Genomic DNA, 21,149 nt, shown 5'->3' with positions numbered 1-21,149 from the left:
TGCTACAAAATGAAGTTCTTACAATGAGCATGAGTAATTTATCCTTTTTAGATAATGGAACAAAGTATCAAATCTTCATTTATGTTCCAAACATTAAAAAAAAAAAAAAAATCAAAACTCTTAAAGCCTGGAAAGCTATGAAGAAAGACCCACCCATAGCTCTGCTCCACATCAACTTCTGCAAGGACACAGTATATTTGCTGACTTTAAAATGTTTATTCTTTAAAAAATTAGTTGCTTTTTATACAGCTATACAAAGTTCTTAATGTTTCTTTGGCAATGGAATATAATGGAATTTTACAACTATATAAAAAAGTTACCTTTGCCTAAGAAACAGTATTTACTGTGTGTACATAGTTGACTGACAAAATTCTCTACCATCCAGCACCCTAATTTATTGACGAAATAAACTACCTCAAAAAGGGATATTACAGGATTTCCAAAAAGAAATAAAGAAAGAGAGAAATATATAGATATAGATAGATAGACAGACAGACACACACACACACCCTTCTGTGGCTCAAAACACAGTATCACGGCCCTATCCGCAGGCAACTTTCATTAATTGCCAAATACAATTTAGTGATAAGAAAAATCTTTTCAGTGATGAAAAAATACTTATAAGGCCCATCGAAGTACTGCTTAACTATACATAAGAAATTACTTAACCTTCTGCTATTCCAAATATATTTAATGCTCATTTTTTAAGATGAGCCTCCCCCCCCCCCGAAAAGTAACTGCATTGTATCTTTGAAAGTAAGCAGAAAAACAAACAAACAAACAAAAACCCAGTGCTGGTGACAAATATACAGCAAATTCACTTCTTCATTCTTCGCAAAGACTGAAACCAATTCTCAGGACCATGAAGAGCTAGAAATTCAACTATTTTCAAAGACTTGTTTGTAGACTATGCAGCAACTTTGTTGTCTTTCTAAAAAGGAAAAAAAAATTAGCTCATGTTTCAATTATTGGTTTATTAATAAGTATTTCTTTCTAATTTGCTTAAGTATATTTTCCATTACCTTTAAATATACCCTCCTTTTACTTTCAAGTACAAGTCCATTTCACTGATTTCTAGGAAACACTCTTTGTAACTTTCACACCCAGGAGTAGCTCACTATTTGTTAACTGCCTTTTCCAGTTAGGAGACATTAAAGCAGTGGTGTTGTGGGCTGTTCCCAGCAAGAAGGGCTCCCTAAGATACAGGCACACCCCACTCTCACTGGTTGTTGTCATAAAAATTTTTAAAAACAATGATAGAACTTAATCAAACCTTCAACACAGTAGTCAAATTCATCAAATACAACTGACAACACACTTTGGAAGAAGATTAATAAAATCCCTAAGTCTTTGATGTTCTTACAGAGCAAGAAAATATTCAGACGGTAAAATAACATTTCTCCCCAAAGTTTCAAGCCAGGCGAAAGCAATGATTTAAAAATTCATTTTAAAAGGATAACTTTTAAATTTGAAATAAGGTCTGAAAATCAGAGAGTTGACTGGGAAATTAAAAAAAAATAACCAGGGAGAAAGCAATAAACATCTTAAGGAGCCTCTAGCTTTGCAGTGAGATTAATCCTAAACTGAGGGCCTGTACACAGCCCCAGAGCCAGGGGCTTCTATTTTCCTCAGGACTAGCCCCAACTATTAGAAATATACATTTCCTATGTTAAAGACTTAACGTTATCTGTGTATAGAACACCAAACCATTTGTACAATGTTATTAAATTGGAACACATTTGGCACGGTGTAAGCTGATGCAGAAAGAAATAAGGTGAAGATGATCCCGCAGTCCCCCACCAAAGCCAATCTTCACATGCCCCGACTTTTTTTTTTTTTTACCTTTCAGAAAGATGTATGATCAATCCAGACATTTTAGGGTTCAAAAGCTGTGGTTTTCTGAAAGGTAAAAAAAAGCAAGCAAGAAAGAGAAAGAGGGAAAGAGAGAGAAGGGAGGAGGGGGAGACAGGCAGAAGGAAAGACAGGTGAAAACAAAAGGGGGAAGGAGAGAGAGAGAGAGCCATGCTGAGTCATTTTGGATATCTCATGGTCTCTGGACCCTCTCTGAAGAAACAAACACTCAAATGGAAAGCAATTTGTCTCACCCCCACAATGGTGGCTTAACCTCCTTAGCAGCAGCATATAAAATAGGAGCTGGCTACATGCTTACGATCCCCAACCTGATCTCCTCCCACCGAAAAAAGAAAGGCACCATAAGACCAAACTCACCACAAGTTTATGTTTCTAACATTATCCTTAAGGAAAATTGGGCCCAAAGTCAGAGACTGAGTTTTGGCTCTATTAGCCTATACCTAGATCAAGGGAGTTAACCTCTACAGGTCCTTGTTTTCCAAACTATCCACTGGGGGCAGGGTGGAAGAGAGGTTCCAGTTTAGCTGGTATTTTTAAGGAGTTCTAAAAATCTATGATCCTATCTTTACCTACGTTTTCATTAAACAACCAGGACTGCTTATGTTCACCCCAAAAGTGTAATGACTCATGCAAACAGAGCACAAAGAACAAAGCCAACCCATGACATGAAGGCTGCTGCAAACGGCAATGACACCCACTTTTGAGAAGAGGTATGAGACGCTGTACAAATGAGTTAAACCCTTGAAGGTAAATCTCCTTTATGTAACAGTGTGCGCTCACTATTTCTACCTTTAGAAGTGCCAGAGGATAGGATTCAGAAAGCGTAGGCTGCTGAGATTAGGGCTCTAGTGGCAGACAGAAATGTCATTCAACTTTGAAATGGATAATCAAGGGCTAGCCACACCGATGGACCTTCATCCTCACTGATGGCTGAAGGAGAGTATTGTTAATCAACCTGATAAGCACTTACTTCAAGCCCACTATGGCTCCATGCTGAGCAAGGTGTTTTGGTGGAAAGAAAAGTAGAATATATATTTACTAACACCAACAGGCTCCCATGTAGCTGGTGATGCGGAACAAAACAAAATACATGAAACATAGAACATAGAGTGTATTTAAAATGTGTGTCAATGAAAGCAGATACCATAGGAGGTCAGGAAAGGAAGAAATCAGTGGAGGAAGGAAGAGAAGTTTCTAAGGTTAGAGCAAACCTTGGGCAAGACTACGAAGGGTAAGTGAAAGTGAGCACCTGACTTTTAGCTGTGCCTGTCTCTCCACCGGACTATTAACACCAAGAAGGCTGGGATTGTATCTGTTTTGCTTACCACCAATGTCCAGTATAAAGCTTGGTATATATGAAAACTTCAACATATCTGGTCAATGAATTAGGTTAGAGTTCACACTGTGTATAAGAGATGACCATGAGTCAACCTGCTTGAATCAGACAGGATAAAGGGTAATAAGAAATAGGGCTGGATATATCAAGTGGGACCCTCAAGAGAGTAAGAAGAGCAGGCAGTGCAATGTCACTTTAGAACCTTCTAACCATCAGGGCAACACCTAAGGATCTAGTGAATCTATCACTCCTTGAAACACCCAAGCAGAGGTTGGACTATCTGCCAGGGATACACTAGCGTGGATAAAGACTCATACAGACAACCTCTACAATGCATTCTAATTGTGCAATATATGTGAGAGGAATTTTAACTAAGGGTTCAAAATGACTGAACAGTGAGAGACAGCTCCAAAAGAAATGTTTGCATTAATAAGTGCATGTACCATGCACATAGGGGTTACTCAAAGGTTTACTGCTGATTGTTCAGATAAACAGTCCAGTCTTACACAGACAACATAACAGCTGTTTTTTCAAATACCTGAAAAATTATCATGAAGAAGACTATCTATTTTTTGGGTGTTTACAAGGGTAGAGTTCAACTAATTGGTTGAAGATAGAGGGAAAAAGATTTTCACTCAAATTGTGCATATATCTGTGAAATCCCAATAATAAGTACAGCCCTGGGGTGGAACAGACAGTCTTACGAAAAGTAAGTGCACAGTCCCTATAAGGGATACTACAGAAGAGGTTTATGGTTTGGCCAGGAGGTCAGACCTCTGAGATGCTTTCCAATTCTGCGACTTCAATGATCTTTAAAATGTGCATTTGAGGGGCGGGCCCCATGGCTAAGTGGTTAAGTCTGCATGCTCTGCTTCAGCAGCCCAGGGTTTGGATCCTGGGCGCAGACCCAGCACCACTCATCAAGCCATGCTAAGGCAGCGTCCCCCATAGCAGAGCCAGAAGGATCTACTACTAGAAGATACAACCATATACTGGGGGGCTTTGGGGAGAAGAAGAAAAAAAGATTGGCAACAGATGTTAGCTCAGGGCCAATGTGAAGAAAAAAAAAAAGTGTTGAGGTCATACTAGAAATAATTACTAAAATTCCCATTGGGATCCAAGTCTAATTCAAAGGTACTTTTTCTCAAACCAAGCTGACTCAATGTGGTCTTCAACAAGGAGTTGTCATAGGTTTCTCAACAGGCAGCTGATATGCCTGAAGTGAGATAAAGAGAAACTAAAGGTCTTCAGACCAATCTAGTTGGCAGGGACATCTCAAAGGAATGAATGTGGTGATACAGAAATGGGCCATGATCATGGACACCTCCATGCCCAGGAGAGTAAAAGAATGGTATACCATTAGCCAATGCAAACACTGGGAGGAGGCCAAGCTAGATGATGGGAAAGCAAGATGATGATTTTGAGGAAGGTTAAGTTTAAGTAAATCATAAAGACACAAGCAGGTGAAGACAAGAGAAATGGAAGTGAAAGCATACCAAGTCCAAGATGAAAAATTAATTAGAAGCTATATAAATCGACAAGTTCAGAAAAGGGAAGGGGGAAGGCAGAGAGAGAGATGGGGAGGGAAGGAGGGAGGGAGGAATAGTGCTCAAGCATATGAGATAGTGTAACATTAAGTGTGAGTGCTTGCAAGGAGAAAACTGAACATTCTAGGCTGAAGGGATGGGTAAAAAGATCCTGAGATAGGAATAAGCTTGGTACTAAACAAGAGCAAGAAGGCCCACTGATCTGCAGCCGAGTGAATGAAAGAAGGACAATCCCACTGGCAACAAGGATTAGAGAAAGTACTAGACTTCTGACCCAGAGAAGTAGATAGATCATGAAGCACATTATAGGCTGTGCTGAGGAACATATGTTGTTTTTATAAAGAAAAAACTACCAAGAATATACAAAAATTAGGAAGAAAGACTCTAAGTTGGGTGAGTGGTCATCAGTGTCAAATATCGCAGTGAAATTAAAAGCAAATATTTGTGAAAAGTCTACTGAATTTTCTAAGCAAAAGGTCACTGGCAACCTCAAGAACAGTAATAGTGAAAGCAAGGGCGTTCTGTAGTCCCTAAGACATAGTCTCCCAGCTGGAATAGCAAGAGTGAGAAGTCCTCCAGTGGCATCAAGCCACTATGACTGGATAGCCTGAGCTAATGACTTGAGGCTAGTTTTCAGCAGTCTTGGCTGTGATGACACAATATCAAAGGCATCAAAATTAACAGACCAGACCCAAAAGCTACTAACACTGATCCTTCAAGAGCAATATCAACGATGGTCAGTTTTAAACATTGGACAATGAAATTCCTGCCAGCAGGCCTTTCTGTCTGCAGCTGCCCTCTGCAATTCCAAGAGACCTCTTGACAAGGGAATTTTGATCCTTTCTGTGATGATATACCTTCCTCTCCACTATCTCTATAGTCAGAAACTAGGATAGTGACATTGACTCAATTTACAGACTCCTTTAAATAAATCAGGCATATAAACATACTATACAGAGCTATAGCATTTTCTAGCAGCAGTTTCCAAATGCCAATATATCATGGTACTTTCAAGACCATGGTAAAATAGGAAAACATAGATGAGTTTTCCACAAAACTAAATTAAGAGCACTGACTCAGGAACAAACTTACTAAGTTCAAGACCCAGCATCATCACTTACTAGCTGAACTTGGACAAGTTATTTAATATCTCTATACCTATTTCCTCACTTGTAAAATGGAGATAAAAATAGAACCTACCTCACAGAGTTGATGTGAGGTTTAAGTGAGTTAATATGTGAAAAACATTCAGAACTATGCCTGGTACACACAAAATACTATACAAATATTAACAGCCATTAAAAGCATAGTTTGCCTTTCCCTCCAGAGTGACTGTACCGGAAGGCCGACTGCAGCCCTCCGTATCCCCAGGTTCCGCATCCACGGATTCAACCAAGCGAGGACGGTGCACTATGTTTACGATGTGGGACCTGCGGATGAGGAGGGCTCACTAAGGGACTTGATCATCCGCAGATTTTGGTATCTGAGAGGGGCCCTGGAACCAATCCCCCCAGACACTGAGGGCCAATTATACATCCTTCCTAGCCTCTTTTGGTGTTAAAGCATACTTTGTAATATGAAATAAAGGTGATACTAAATAGTCCTTTTTTGTATAATGTCTTTAGTGATGCCCTGTGCCTCCAACAACAAAAAATAATTTTTATTTTTTATTTTTCATTTTTCTCCCCAAAACCCCTGGTACATAGCTGCATATTTTCAGTTGTGGGTCCTTCTAGTTGTGGCACGTGGGACGTTGCCTCAGCACAACCTGATGAGCGGTGCCATGTCTGCACCCAGGATCCGAACCAACGAAACCTTGGGCTGCCGAAGTGGAGGGCGCAAACTTAACCACTCAGCCACAGGTTCAGCCCCAACAAAAAATAATTTTAAAAGGAGAAGGAAAGAAACAGCCCTAACTCAGTCTCTAATAGCTTTTTTTTGGAAATTTTACCAGTCCATGAAATCTAAAACCATGGTTCTATAATAAAAAGACAAAGAATATCATATTTTAATCTCTTATTTCCTTGGACTGAAAATAGTTAAAAAAAAATTTGGACTCACTAGCCAAGAAGTTACTATTCCTTAAAATTATATAAACATTCTAATCAGGTATATCCTCCCCTGAAAAGTCAAAATGGAAGTTATACAAATGCCCCAAAAATATTCCCCTAAAACAGACAAAAGTAGAAACATTTTTAGTTTCATCAGACAGCACCAAACCCCAAAGCATATAATAATACTTACCCTATATTCAAAATCTGCAAACTCCCTGCCTCCACGACCTCCTCTGAATCCACCACGAAATCCTCGAGGGGTGGTGAAAGTACCACCTCTGCCACTACCACGCCCTCGGCCACCACGGAAACCAAGACCTCCTCTGCCTCTGTACCCTCCACGGCCACGGTTTGGACGAAGTGGGATTCCAAATGTTTCGGCATTTAATCTCCTTTCTTCAGCCCAGGTTGGTCTCCGTTCTCTATCATTAGAACAAATAATCTTTAGTATGTCAGGTTTTAAAAGAACATTTTTTAGCAAAACTAAAGAACATTTTTTAGCAAAACTATGTAGCACTAACTCCCAAAGAAAGGCCAAGTAACTCGTAAAGATCAAATAAAAGTAAGCAGCTTATCTAAGTCATCACAAGCAATTCATGGCAGTATGTTCTGATAATATTCTGTTAAACTTGATGTGAAAATATGACTGGTATTATTTCTTGCAAACACAGTTGATAAAACAAAGAAACATGACAACAGCCCCAATATAACGGGAATTCAGATATAATGGGATTGGCAATTAATTGGCTGCCCTCCCCACTCAGCCCCAATGGAAGAGAGGGCAAAACCAGGAAAGGAAATTGTCTCAGGAAACCAGGAGATGGAGGGTAGGTCCCCGAATTCCCAGTATGCTCCTGGCCAAACCTCTGAACCTGATGCCTGAAGTAAGTGTTTGAATTGCTGCTGCTGTTGCTGCCCTAGAGCTTAGATAATCACAAGACTTAGAATCATCCCCATCCACGTTTAAACTGAAGTAGACAACTGCCACCAGGTGGCACCAAACTGCAGCCAGGAGAAGGACAATTTGGATTGGGTAGCAGAAACTGAGACTCTCAGCTTGTTATGCCAGGTCCTTTAATTAACCTGACAATTTTCTAGACCCACATATACTGCAACACAGCAGAGTTTTACTATATCAGCAAACTTCAAAGTAACATTAGCACTTTTGGCCCTGGGTTGATTTGAACTACACTGTAGAGGGATAAAGTAAAAAATGTTATTTAGATATGAGATAAATGCTTCTGCTTTAATTATTAATTTTCAAATGTGAACACATCCTTAAACAATAGTTTATGGTTATTTCTTTTTTTTAAGGGGTAATATCATTTAAAATTTTAGTATAGGTTATTCTCTTTTGCAAAATAAAACATTAAAAAACTATAGTCATTAGATATTTTTAAGTATTCATTAAACTTTGTGAATTTATAAGAAATCATTTCACACTTCAGCCTCCTAAGAGCATTACGAGCAGCTTAAAAGACTGTACCTATTATCGTCACAAGAAATATTATCAAAGAAGGATTTAGTTTTGTCATAATAGCAATTAGGTCCAAGTGGGTCTTCTTCATCTGCATTTCCTTCACTGTTTTGGGTATCGACTCCTGAGTCTCCTTTATCTTCACCATTTACAGGCTTCTCCTGTTTCTCAAGTTTATCTTCTAATGAAAAACAAGCACATACCATAAAAGTCAAGGTTTGTACTAAACATCCATAATTCACAAGTCAACTAAGAGTATTTTCTGAGTAGAAAAATGAAAACTCACCTTTCAATTTAAGTTTATTATGAAACTCTCTGTCGATTTCCTCCTTGTTAAATTGTGCATTTGCACTTTCAAAGTCAAAGTCTTTCTCAAATTTCATTGGACCATCTCGTCGAATACCAAATCTTCCCCTGCCACCTCGATGACCCCCACGCCCTCTCCTTGGAGCTGAAGGAGCACCTGGAACTATGTTAATAAAGAAAGAATAAGCTGGTTTAGGGCAGAAGCTATTATTATGATCTTTATATTAAATGGTCAACAACAGAAATGCTTGTAAGTTTCTACTTACAAGTTTCATAGTACTATATTTGTATTTCTTTATATAAAAAAGAAATAAAAGGGGCTGGCCCCGTGGCCGAGTGGTTAAATTCGCGCGCTCCGCTGTAGGCGGCCCAGTGTTTCGTTGGTTCGAATCCTGGGCGTGGACATGGCACTGCTCATCAACCCACGCTGAGACAGCGTCCCACATGCCACAACTAGAAGGACCAGAGTGAAGAATATACAACTATGTACCGGGGGGCTTTGGGGAGAAAAAGGAAAAAAAGAAAAAATCTTAAAAAAGAAAAAAAAAAGTTTCACTAACGTTTAATATACAATGGGCTGAGAATAGCACACATGAAATTTATATTCATGGGGCCCACACTCATAGATGTTACTGACAGAGTGCACAACCAGTCAACCTGGGAACCTCCTCCTTTTTTTTTTTCTCAAAAGATTGGCACCTGAGCTAACATCTGTTGCCAATCTTCTTTTTCTCCCCAAAGCCCCTCAGTACATAGTTGTACATTCTACTTGTAGGTCCTTCTAGCTGTGCTATGTGAGATGCTGCTTCAGCATGGCTTGATGAGCAGTGCCATGTCTGTGCCCAGGATCCAAAGTGGCAAAACCTTGGGCCACCTAAGTGGACCCCGTGAACTTAACCACTCAGCCACAGGACCGGCCTCCGGGAGCCTTCTGTACTGAATTACCATATACTCCTTGAGGGCAGGAGCTTTGTTCTGCTTTTATCCCTAATGTCTTCCAAGTACCACACACATAGTGGATTCTCAAAATTTAGGAAGCCTTTTATGGTAAAGATCACAGGAACCAAGATTTATAGTAAGAAAAATAAATGAATACTAATCAGCACAAACTGCAAGGTAGGAGGTGTTATTTCCACATCACAGGTAAGACAAAAGAAGCACCAGGTCTGAACCACTTCAACCACTTCCTACTTCACCCTTACTGTCTCCCTTTAAATGGCTCCGTATTATTCAAGTCCTCGTGTATTTATTCTCTCTACAATATAATACAATAACAGCATTTATGAGGTATGATATAGCAATACCAAAGCAGCATACATTATAGTGAAAACCTGAGAACCCAAATATCCAACACAAGATTTATTTAACTTAAATAGTTAAGATTAAAAAAAAATAAAAGAGAATATGAAATAGTATTTGATGTGAGTTAACAGAAAAATACAGAGGACAAAAGCAGTATAAATTCAGTGATCATAATTATGTGAAATGTTTAATATACACTGACAAAGATCAGAAGGGACTACAGAGTAACAGGTGGAAGTTTGGCAAAACTGCCCTAGTTTGAGAAACCAAACCACAAAACCCCACAGCAGCGTATCCAGACACCTAAATCTAGACAAGCAGGATGTTTAAAACATTCAACTCTACTATTAAAAATGCCTTGGCCACAAGCCAGGAAGCACAATCTTTCTGTCTTAAAAACTATTTAAGTATAGTCCATGTTTGTAAAATCCTAAGAAAAGAAAATCTGAAACAATATTCACTGTTCTGTTAATGAACCTCTGGGGGATGAATTTTGAAGGGCAGTGAACTATATACTGTTATTTATTATTTTATGTAATTTTTACATGATGGAAGTATGGCAATTACTTTATTTTGAAAGAGGGGTCCAAATAAAAAAAAAGTGAAATACAGTAAACCAAACCAAAAACTGTACTTTATGGCACATAGCATACACAAAACCATACAAAAATGTACAGGAAAAATAAAGTGTTTATACATTTAAAAATATCATATATAGCTTGCTAAAATCACTTTCCAATTATTACCTATGTATGGTGATTACACATTGCCTCTATTTTTTAATTTGGAAGAGTTTTAAATTATAATTTATTCTCTAATAAATTTTAAAATATTAATAAAACGGATGAATTTGGGGTAAATGTTACAGATTACAAAACATATAAAGTAAGTATACAATCTTACTAAATCAATAATCATGAAAGAAAGTTAAAGTTCTTGAACAATTACTTCAAAAAGAGGACTCAGGGCTTAAATAATTTTGATGAGAAAATTTTCCAAACTTTTAAGGTAGAGATAATTCCATTCCTAAAAGCATAGAGAACAACGAAAGCAATTTAATAATGCTAACATGAAACTGACACAAAAACATAAAAAATACAAAAGACAGTAGAGAAGAGGAAGCCATACAATGATGTATATATTAAGTGTACTAACCCTACTAGCAGATAACATTCAAGAATATATTAAAAGACAATTGCCTTACCATCAAGTAGGGTTTATTCCAGAAATGTAATGATGATTTTAAAAAAGCTTTTATTCTAAAATAGACACACAAAAATTGAAAAAATAGTACAGAGGTGGTTCTATGTGCCCATTACTCAGCTTGCTCTCCAACAGTAACATCTTATTTAACCACTGAACATTATCAAAACCAGGAAATTGACACTGATACAACATATAATTAACTACACTACAGATCTCATTCAGATTTCAACAGTTTTTGCATGTACTCATTTTTGGGTATGTCTTTACACATAGTTCTATGACATTTTGCCACATATATAGATCCACACAACCACCACCATAATTAACATAAAGAACAGAACACAATGTTCGCTTACCACAATGAAATTCCCCTGTACTACTCCTTTACAGTGACCAACCCTCATCGTTCATTTTTCTACACTAATTATGCATCATACATTTTAAATATTCTATCAAGAGCCAAAGGATATGGGTTTCAGATCCAAGTAACTTACCTATTTGTCTCTTGCTATCATTTCTGAGTTGCTCATTTTCTGGTCTTGCAACTTTGTGTACTTCAGCTATAAAAGACACACAAATGGACAAATCAACTCAGCACTCATAATCAAAAACTTCAGTAAAGTTAGAAATAGGGGGGGAAAACACCCCAAAACAAAACCAAAAAATCTATACCCCTACCACCATCACTACTTTGAGTCAAATTTGAAAGACTGAACATTTAATCAAGTTCAGTTTAAACCTTCTAGGATCATTCATATCTTTTTAATGAAAATAAGGTGAATGAAACATGGATTAGTCAATTAAGGAACAGTAAATAGCTAAAGCTCTACCTCGCCTGTGCTCTTGATTCTCTATTGCTTTTTGGCTGGAAGATGGTAAAGGCCTGTTTGATATGGGGCTCCTTCTCCCAACAGGTGCCGGAGCAGGTAAGTGGGCCGAGGCGGTCTGGACTGCTTGTTCCATGGTTGGGCTTTTTCTCATAGGGTCTAACTGAGGACTTGAACGACCTAAAACACAACCAAAAGATAAGAAACTACCCTATCCTTTGGGGATTTCAAAATAATCTAGACCCTAAAAAATCGTCTACAGTTTTATTTCTACCACTTCAAATCCTTAGCACAAATTTGAATTCATGTACTTATTAGACCAGAGTTTAAAACTGGTTACCTTTAGTGGGCTGGTCATCAGGTTGGTAAAGAAACATTAAAACAACAACAACAGGGGCTGGCCCAGTGGCCGAGTGGTTAAGTTCGCGTGCTCAGCTTCAGCAGCCCAGGGTTTCGCTGGTTCGGATCCTGGGAGCAAACACGACACCGCTCATCAAGCCACGCTGAGGCGGCATTCCACATGCCACAACTAGAAGGACCCACAACTAGAAATATACAACTATGTACCCGGGGGCTTTGGGGAGAAAAAGGAAAAATAAAATCTTAAAAAAAAAAAAATTTCTAAAACCACAAAACCCCCAAACAAACAAATAAACAAAAAATTCTGAAACTTTATCTGTATTTCTACCTGATGGAATAAGGGTTAAGTAAGTTTTTCAAAAACTGCTGCCTGGTACAAGATTCTCCAGGAATATTATCGAAGATCATGGTAAAGGCAGGTCAGATGCAGGCTTTCCCCAATAACCACAACCACAAGATCATACTGACACTTTAGCCATCAATCTCAGAGGCTTTAACTTTTCTAATACTTTCTGAAGATATGTCTCAACTGATACCTTTATAACTATATGTATTATCTATATTAAATTTCTATTACAAAGGAAGTAAAGAATTAGAAAGCTAGGTGAAGTTCTTCAATACCTTAGGGGTTTCGGTAATTAAACATCAATACTAAAAGGCCAGCAACAAATAAACCCTTCAGATAATTACACAGTAGCCATACTCACTCCTTGCCATTTGAAAAATCTCTTGGCAAGGTTTTGCTTAATATGGGTTTTGTACTTACAAATCTCATATTTCCTTTTATGAGGTTAGAACCTGGTCACAGTATGAACAGAAGAATGTAACACTGGTGCTCCTATCATTTCTGTTGTCCCTATAATGTTCGCAATAAATCTCTGCTCAAGGTGCTCTCATATCCCAGGATATTGCACCAAAATATGTTTTGCTTAAATCATTATGCTAATTTTACATTAAAAAAAATCCCAAATATGCGTCAAATGTTACTACCTACCTGTGAATATCTGCACATGCACCAAACAACTGGTCAGCTGGTGAGTGCTGACAATACACTGATGGTTGTGCACCAGATGCTTCAGGGACTGTTTATTAGTGATATTCCCCAAGTTTATGGTTATCGAAAGTATGCAACTACAAACACGTATCCAGGCATTTAAAGATGCCAAGGTTTACTCTGACATGTATATAGTTATAGAAACAATGTATAATTTCCCCATTGATTCTAATGGCGGTTTATGTAAGTTTTGGCCTATGATAAATCATTTTGTAATCACTTATCACCTTATAAAGGATTTACAAAATAAGTGGTAAGTTTTTTGAGAAACCTATTGTTTAGCTAATTTACAATACTACATTAATGATCTTATAAGTACACAAAACTTACTTCAACAAGGCTTTTCTTTTCTTTTTTTAAAGATTTTATTTTTCCTTTTTCTCCCCAAAGCCCCCCGGTACGTGTTGTATATTTTTACTTGTGGGTCCTTCTAGTTGTGGCATGTGGGATGCCGCCTCAGCACGGCCTGATGAGTGGTGCCAGGTCTGAGCCCAGGATCTGAACTGGTGAAACCCCAGGCCGCGGAAGTAGAGTGCACGAACTCAACCACTCGGTGATGGGGCCGACCCCACCAAGGCTTTTCTCTGAGAAAAGATCCTGTGATTCACAAGTATTACAGAACTACAAGTGACAGGACAATCACAGCAAGTAAGAACTTATTTGTTGCATACTTTAAAAACTTTTATAATTAAAGCCTAACAGTCAGGGTGGCAATTTTCTTATAAACAAGGAAATATAGGCGATACTGGACGTATCATTAGGAATAAACCCAGAAGCTATTTCAGCATAATAAAAACATACCCCTTGAGCTATCTTTACATTCTTATCATAGTTAAAAGAAAATTCTAGGTGTTTTAATTTTGTAAAATTCAGAAATTTTAGTCAGTGAAATTTAAATGCAGATTTCCAGGCCTTCTCTGCCATTGTTTTATATAAATACACCTCTTTCTTCTAATAAAAAAAACTTTTTCAAGTTCATATTTAACATTTCAATGTATTTAAAATTTATTTTAGTTCTAAGTATGAGGGAAGGAATTTAGAGTTATTTTCCCCAAATGATCAGGCACTTGTCTGTCCCAACATCACTTATTGGATAGCAAGCCTTTCTCTACTAATTTAAAAATAGTATCTTTATCACATACTTCTTACTTATTTATACTTGGATCTGTTTCCCACATTTGTTCCATTTATCTCGAAATTTATTCCTGTACTGCTTTATTTTATGTATGCTTTGTTATCAAGTAGGGAAGCCCTATCTCACTACTTTTATTGTTTAAATATGTCCAGCTATACTTCCATGTTTACTTTTAAGGTAGTCTGTGTATCTGTTTTATTAAGTTCTACTATTGCATTTGGATTTACTCAAGGTACAGTAAATTTAATTAATATGAGAAGTAAAGTCTTCCTAATGTTAAATCTTGTATTTGATACACAATTTTATTTCTCATTATTGCAAGCATCTTCTTTTATCCTCATTACGTAATCAATGGGTTAGGTTTGAGGATAACTATTGATTTTTGTACATTTACTTTACATTTTACCTCTATTAATTTAAGTCTCTTATTAGTTCTAGGTTTTTCAGTGAATTCTCAATTCCAAAGGCACTGGCAAATAATACTAATCCTAATACTTACGCCTCTTGCTTTTTTCATGTGTTCCTGATTTAGCTAAAAATTCCAGAACAATGCTGAGTAGCAATGAAAACAGGCATCCTTATTTATGATGTTGATTAAAAACTCTTCTGGTGCTTCAATGTTAAGGTTAATGTTGGCTATTGATTAAGATAGCTAACATCTACTGAGCACATTCTATGTGTTAAGCAGTATGCTAAAGGCACTGCATAAATTTAAAAAAATTCAATCCTCACAGTAAGTCTGTTACCAGTAAAGTTCCTCAGTTTAGAAAACTAACGCTTAAAAAGATTAAGTATTTTCTCCAGGAAATAAATCTTAAAAAAAATAACAAACCAACATACATACAAACATACACTTATATTAACCTAGAAAAAAGCCTGGAAGTATATAGGACCAAATGTAAATATCTGCTATTTCTGGGTAGTGAGATAATGGGTATTTTAATGTTCTTCCCTAAGCTTACTGCGTTTTCTAATTCATCTGCAACAAATCTTTAGACTATTAAAAAATTAAAAAGTTATTTAAAATCAGTATGAATAATAGCAACTACAACTATTTCAAAATAGCTAAGGAGAGATACATAGGATTACGTTAGCACTGGTCTGATTTTACCCTCAATAACTTTTAAAAATATTGTCCTATGATTATAGTATCTTTTTGAGGACTTCACATTGTTTTATTTAAAAGTAAACATCCATATAAAGCAATGAGCCGATAACATCCACTTTAGCAGAAGATAAAAATAAATATGGAATCTTGGGATCACTGAAGGTTATAAGACTGGCTGGTGTAAAAAAAGAATTTTAAAAAATGAAACAAGATCCTTTAAGAAGCTTATTAAAATGGAGCTCTTAAAGCTCCAGAGACTCTGATGTGGCAGTTCTCAGGATCTACATCTTTAGGACGCACTCCAGATGATTTGGTTGTGGGTGGTCTACATTGAGAATCACTGTTCTAGATCCTGTGAGAACGCTAGGAAAGACACAACAGCATAATGAACAGTTTGTTTTTTCAGATGCTATTTCAAACTCATCAAGGATAGTTCATCTTCAGGGGTGAGTCTGGGACTGATCTGATATAGTTAAGTGTTATATACAAGTTATATAATTGCTTTGCAAAAAATTGTGAAACTTACAGAATGTTCATTGTGTCAGTTTTACGATCTAAGAATTGTAAAAAGTCTAAACAGTGGAAGTCGTTCAACAATATACTTATTGCAACAGCAATTAGTAGACAAATTTTAAAAGAATCAAATAGAAATTACACGTCATTTACAAACTGCAAAAGCTCTTACATTCAGAGAAAGACAACATTACAGAAGTTTAGCATGGAAATATTTGCAAGAAAAAGCAGCTTACCTTGAGATAACTGTGTTTTTAGAGATCTTGTATCCTGTGTAAAGGCAGAACCAACTGCACTACTTTGGGATAGGGTACCGCTGTTTGATGCCTCTGTTCCAAAGGATGTCAAAGAGCTTCCAGCTTTAAGAGATTTTTTTTAATGACAAAAAAAATTTTAACTTTTCAATTATATAAAGTAATGTACCATTTTAATGATAATGATAACTGTCACTCCCACATAACACTTGCGCAGATTCAATAATCCCAGAAATTCATCAAAGTACATCAAAAAATAGTGTGAGAAATCTTTGACAATATAGGATAAAGCAAGCCAATATACACTCCAGCATCCTTGAATGCAAACAATTTTTGTAACATATGCAACAGTGTCCTAGGCAGTTATACAGATGGGAGAGCAAGGACCCACATCAGATGGAGTAGCAGAAATGATACATTCCACACCAACAGTAAGGTTCACTTATTTTAATACCAAGTATCTGCACAAACAGCCAAATGAGCAGACGGGTCTATGAAGAGCTTTCCTAGCATTTCCAAGGCAACAGACAATGGACTCCAGTCCATTTTAATGCTTCCCCTCAGGATGGCACTCCCCATTTTATTTAGATCTCTAATTTCTCTCAGCAATGTTTTGCGGTTTTCATTGTAGAGCTGAGTTTTCTCAAGTTTAGTAGTACTGACATTTTGGGCCCGAGAATTCTTTGTTGTGAGGGGTTGCCCTATGCATTGCAGGATGGTAAGTGGCATCCATGGCCTCTACCTACTAGATCCAAGCAGTATCCCCTAGTTGTGACAACTAAAAATGTCTCCATACATTACCAAACGTCCCCTGCAAGAGGGGGGTAAAATTAACCCCTCTCCAATGAGAACCACTGTTCTCACTGTTGTAGAGGTTCTTTTTTTTTTTATTAGTCTTTATTTATTATAAGATGCATGCATTTATTTTAATAAATACACATGTATGTTTACTTGTGTTTATATTTTAAATAAAGATATCATCTATGTGTTTATCTTGCATAAATCTCTTGTGGTCTCCTTGTCACCCTGTTATGTTACGCCTCTGTGCTCAGGCTGTAAAGTTTGCCTGGAATATCTTCCTTTCACCACCTTAGATAGGACAAATTCCTGTTCATTCCTTAAGATTTCCACATAACCATCACCTCCCACTCCCATCTCTGTCCCACTGGCAAAAATGTCTTTTCCATGTTAGACTGAGGGCTTACTAACAGGTGGCCCGTGTTTTTTTTCTTTTTTAAAGATTTAATTTTTTTCCTTTTTCTCCCCAAAGCCCCCCAGTACATAGTTGTATATTCTTCATTGTGGGTCCTTCTAGTTGTGGCATGTGGGATGCTGCCTCAGCATGGTATGATGAGCAGTGCCATGTCCGCGCCCAGGATTCGAACCAACGAAACACTGGGCTGCCTGCAGCGGAGCGCATGAACTTAACCACTCGGCCACGGGGCCAGGCCCTGGCCCGTGTTTTGTTTGTCTCTATATCTCTTCCTCCTGGTGCAATGTCCGGCACTTAGCAGGAACTCAATAAACACCTACTAAATGGAACCCAAGTGCATATTACTCTGATAAAAGATGAGGTTTTTCTTCAATTTGACAAGAGATTTTCATATATTGAGATATTTGGGGTAACTATTTGGGTTCAAAACCGATTTGGCTTGAACTAAAGAAGCCTGACTTATAGCCTATGAAACGGACATTGTACACGTGCTTTAACCATTAAAGTAAAGAACGTCTGTTGTAGAGCTTTTAAAATATCTTTGGTTATATTCATTCCTGGGTATCTGATGTTATTAATGCTATTATAAGCTGTGTTGCACCTTACATTTCACTTCCCAATAACCTGTTCTAGATCAGGTGCCATCAAACTTTACCTTTAAGTAGCCAGATGGCAAAAAATATTTTAGGCTTTTAAGGCCATATGATCTGTTATGACTACTCAACTCTGCCTTGTAGTGTAAAAGCAGCCACTGATGTTATGTAAATAAATGGGTGTAGCTGTCCAATCAAACATTATTTACAAAAACAGGAGGGTAACTGGATTTGGTACACAGGCCATAGTTTGCCAGCCCGTCTTGTTCTAGAATGCAAAAATACAGGTGATTTTTATATATTTACCATGTATCCCCTTACTGTGCTAAATTTATCTATTCATTCTAGTGGTTTGAATATTCCTTTGCATTTTCTACGCACACAACCACATCACCTTCAAATACAGCTATTTTTAGCTTTTCCTTTCTGTCCTTTAATCTTTTGTGTTTTTCTTGCCTTATTGAACTGAATAGGACCTCCAGAACAACACTAAATAATAGACAATTTTGCCTTTGCTTTATTCCTTACCTCAAGGGAAGAGCATTCATTATTTCATCATTATGTATGTAAGCTTTTCATTTCACTGATCACATTTAGGAAATTGCCTCCCATCCCTTAGGTGTTGATAAATGGGTATTGAGTTTTATCAAATGCCTGTACTGTATCTCTTGGGACTGCAGTTTTTCTCCTTTATTCTGCTAATGTGGTAAATTACTAATGATTTTCAAATGTTAAAACATCTTTCCATTCCTGAGATAAACCTCACTCTGTCATTACGTATTATCCTTTTCATGAATTGCTGCCTGCCACTGCTAATGCTCTGTTAAGAACTGTTACATACATGTTCCTAGGAGACGGTGAGCTGTAAGTTTTTTGGTAATGAACTCATTAGATTTTGGTATCTTAGCTTGCCTTGGTTATTTGGTTAGGAAGTGTTCTTCCTCTATTATCTCAAAGAGTTTGTGTAAGATTGGTAAAATTATTTCTTCCCTAACTGACAGAATATCACTAAAGCAAACAGTCTAGAATTTTCTTTGTGGGAGATTATAGTTTCAACTTCTTTAACAGATACAGGGATATTGAGGTTTTATATCCTCTTGTGTTGGTTTAGGAAAGTTGTATTTTTCAAGGAATTTGTCCATTTCATTGAAGACGTCAAATTTGTTGAAATAAAGTTATTTATAGTATCTTCATTTTATCCTTTTAGGATCTATAGTGATGTCTACTCTTTCATTCCTGATATTGGTGAGTTGGGTCTTTTTTTCCCCTTGATCAGTCTTGCTAGGGACTTGTTACTTTTATCAAATTTTTCAAAGAACCAACTCTTGGCTTTGCTGTTTTGTTTTTTCTACTTTGTTGATTTCTGCTTTTTAAATTTTCTTCTACTACTTTTGAGCTAACTTTCTTTCCTTTTTTTCTAACTTCTTAAGCTGGCAGCTTAGAGCATTGATTTTAAAACATTCTTGTTTTTTAATATATGTGTTTAGAGGTATGAAATTTCCCCATAGCAATGCTTAAGCTCCAATCACAAATTTTGATATGTTGTGTTTTATGATCATTAAATGAAAAAATATTTTCTAATTTCCCTTATGATGTCGTCTTTGATTCATTAGGATTTACAAGTTGGCTCAATTTCCAATTATTTGGATATTTTTCAATTTATCTTTATTATTTAATTCCAAATTTAATTTCTTTGTGGTTTGAGAAGATACCCTGCATGATTTCTATCCTTTTGAATTTAATGTAACTTGTTTCATGGCCCAGGATTTGCTCTATCCCACTGAGCAGTCCATGTTTACTTGAAAAGAATCTGTATTCTGCACTTGTTGGGTGAAAGTTACACATGCCTTTAGGGTCGTTAAAGCTTCCCGACGAACTGCTTTCTGTGCCATTATGAAGAACCTCTCTTTCTCTCAGTCATGTTCCTGATCTTTAAGTTCTGTGCCATTATGAAGAACCTCTCTTTCTCTCAGTCATGTTCCTGATCTTTAAGTTCTGTGCCATTATGAAGAACCTCTCTTTCTCTCAGTCATGTTCCTGATCTTTAAGTTCTGTGCCATTATGAAGACTCTCTCTTTCTCTCAGTCATGTTCCTGATCTTTAAGTTCTGTGCCATTATGAAGAACCTCTCTTTCTCTCAGTCATGTTCCTGATCTTTAAGTTCTGTGCCATTATGAAGAACCTCTCTTTCTCTCAGTCATGTTCCTGATCTTTAAGTTCTGTGCCATTATGAAGAACCTCTCTTTCTCTCAGTCATGTTCCTGATCTTTAAGTTCTGTGCCATTATGAAGAACCTCTCTTTCTCTCAGTCATGTTCCTGATCTTTAAGTTCTGTGCCATTATGAAGAACCTCTCTTTCTCTCAGTCATATTCCTGATCTTTAAGTTCTGTGCCATTACGAAGACTCTCTTTCTCTCAGTCACGTTCCTGATCTTTAAGTTCTGTGCCATTATGAAGACTCTCTTTCTCTCAGTCACGTTCCTGATCTTTAAGTTCTGTGCCATTATGAAGAACCTCTCTTTCTCTCAGTCATATTCCTGATCTTTAAGTTCTGTGCCATTATGAAGAACCTCTCTTTCTCTCAGTCATATTCCTGATCTTTAAGTTCTGTGCCATTATGAAGAACCTCTCTTTCTCTCAGTCATGTTCCTGATCTTTAAGTTCTGTGCCATTATGAAGACTCTCTCTTTCTCTCAGTCATGTTCCTGATCTTTAAGTTCTGTGCCATTATGAAGACTCTCTCTTTCTCTCAGTCATGTTCCTGATCTTTAAGTTCTGTGCCATTATGAAGACTCTCTCTTTCTCTCAGTCATGTTCCTGATCTTTAAGTTCTGTGCCATTATGAAGAACCTCTCTTTCTCTCAGTCATGTTCCTGATCTTTAAGTTCTGTGCCATTATGAAGACTCTCTCTTTCTCTCAGTCATATTCCTGATCTTTAAGTTGCTTTGTTTGATGTTAATTTCTCTAAAATAGTTTTTTTATTATTGTTTG

General features: G+C 37.1%; 1 protein-coding gene across 7 annotated transcripts in view; it reads right to left on the bottom strand.

Annotated features, from left to right (window-relative positions):
• LSM14A (LSM14A mRNA processing body assembly factor) overlaps positions 1-21,149 on the bottom strand; it is a 98,754-nt gene that overhangs the window by 49,383 nt on the left and 28,222 nt on the right. The window contains exons 4-11 of one of the 7 annotated variants that reach the window (XM_070557355.1): positions 16,334-16,456; positions 11,931-12,107; positions 11,595-11,660; positions 8,573-8,755; positions 8,296-8,467; positions 7,000-7,231; positions 1,843-1,899; positions 197-931 (exon numbers count right to left, since the gene is read on the bottom strand). In XM_070557355.1, coding sequence (XP_070413456.1) covers positions 1,876-1,899; positions 7,000-7,231; positions 8,296-8,467; positions 8,573-8,755; positions 11,595-11,660; positions 11,931-12,107; positions 16,334-16,456 — 977 coding nt within the window. In that variant the 3' untranslated portion in view covers positions 197-931; positions 1,843-1,875. Of the gene's footprint in view, positions 1-196; positions 932-1,842; positions 1,900-6,409; positions 6,577-6,999; positions 7,232-8,295; positions 8,468-8,572; positions 8,756-11,594; positions 11,661-11,930; positions 12,108-16,333; positions 16,457-21,149 lie in introns of those variants that run through there. The other 6 variants (XM_070557354.1, XM_070557359.1, XM_070557353.1 and 3 more) reach the window with 6 other exon arrangements.

The sequence above is a fragment of the Equus przewalskii genome, chromosome 9, assembly GCF_037783145.1.
Source record: "Equus przewalskii isolate Varuska chromosome 9, EquPr2, whole genome shotgun sequence".
Taxonomy (NCBI): domain Eukaryota; kingdom Metazoa; phylum Chordata; class Mammalia; order Perissodactyla; family Equidae; genus Equus; species Equus przewalskii.
The sequence above is the reverse complement of the archived record's forward strand: the minus strand, read 5'-3'. Positions and strand labels throughout refer to the sequence as shown.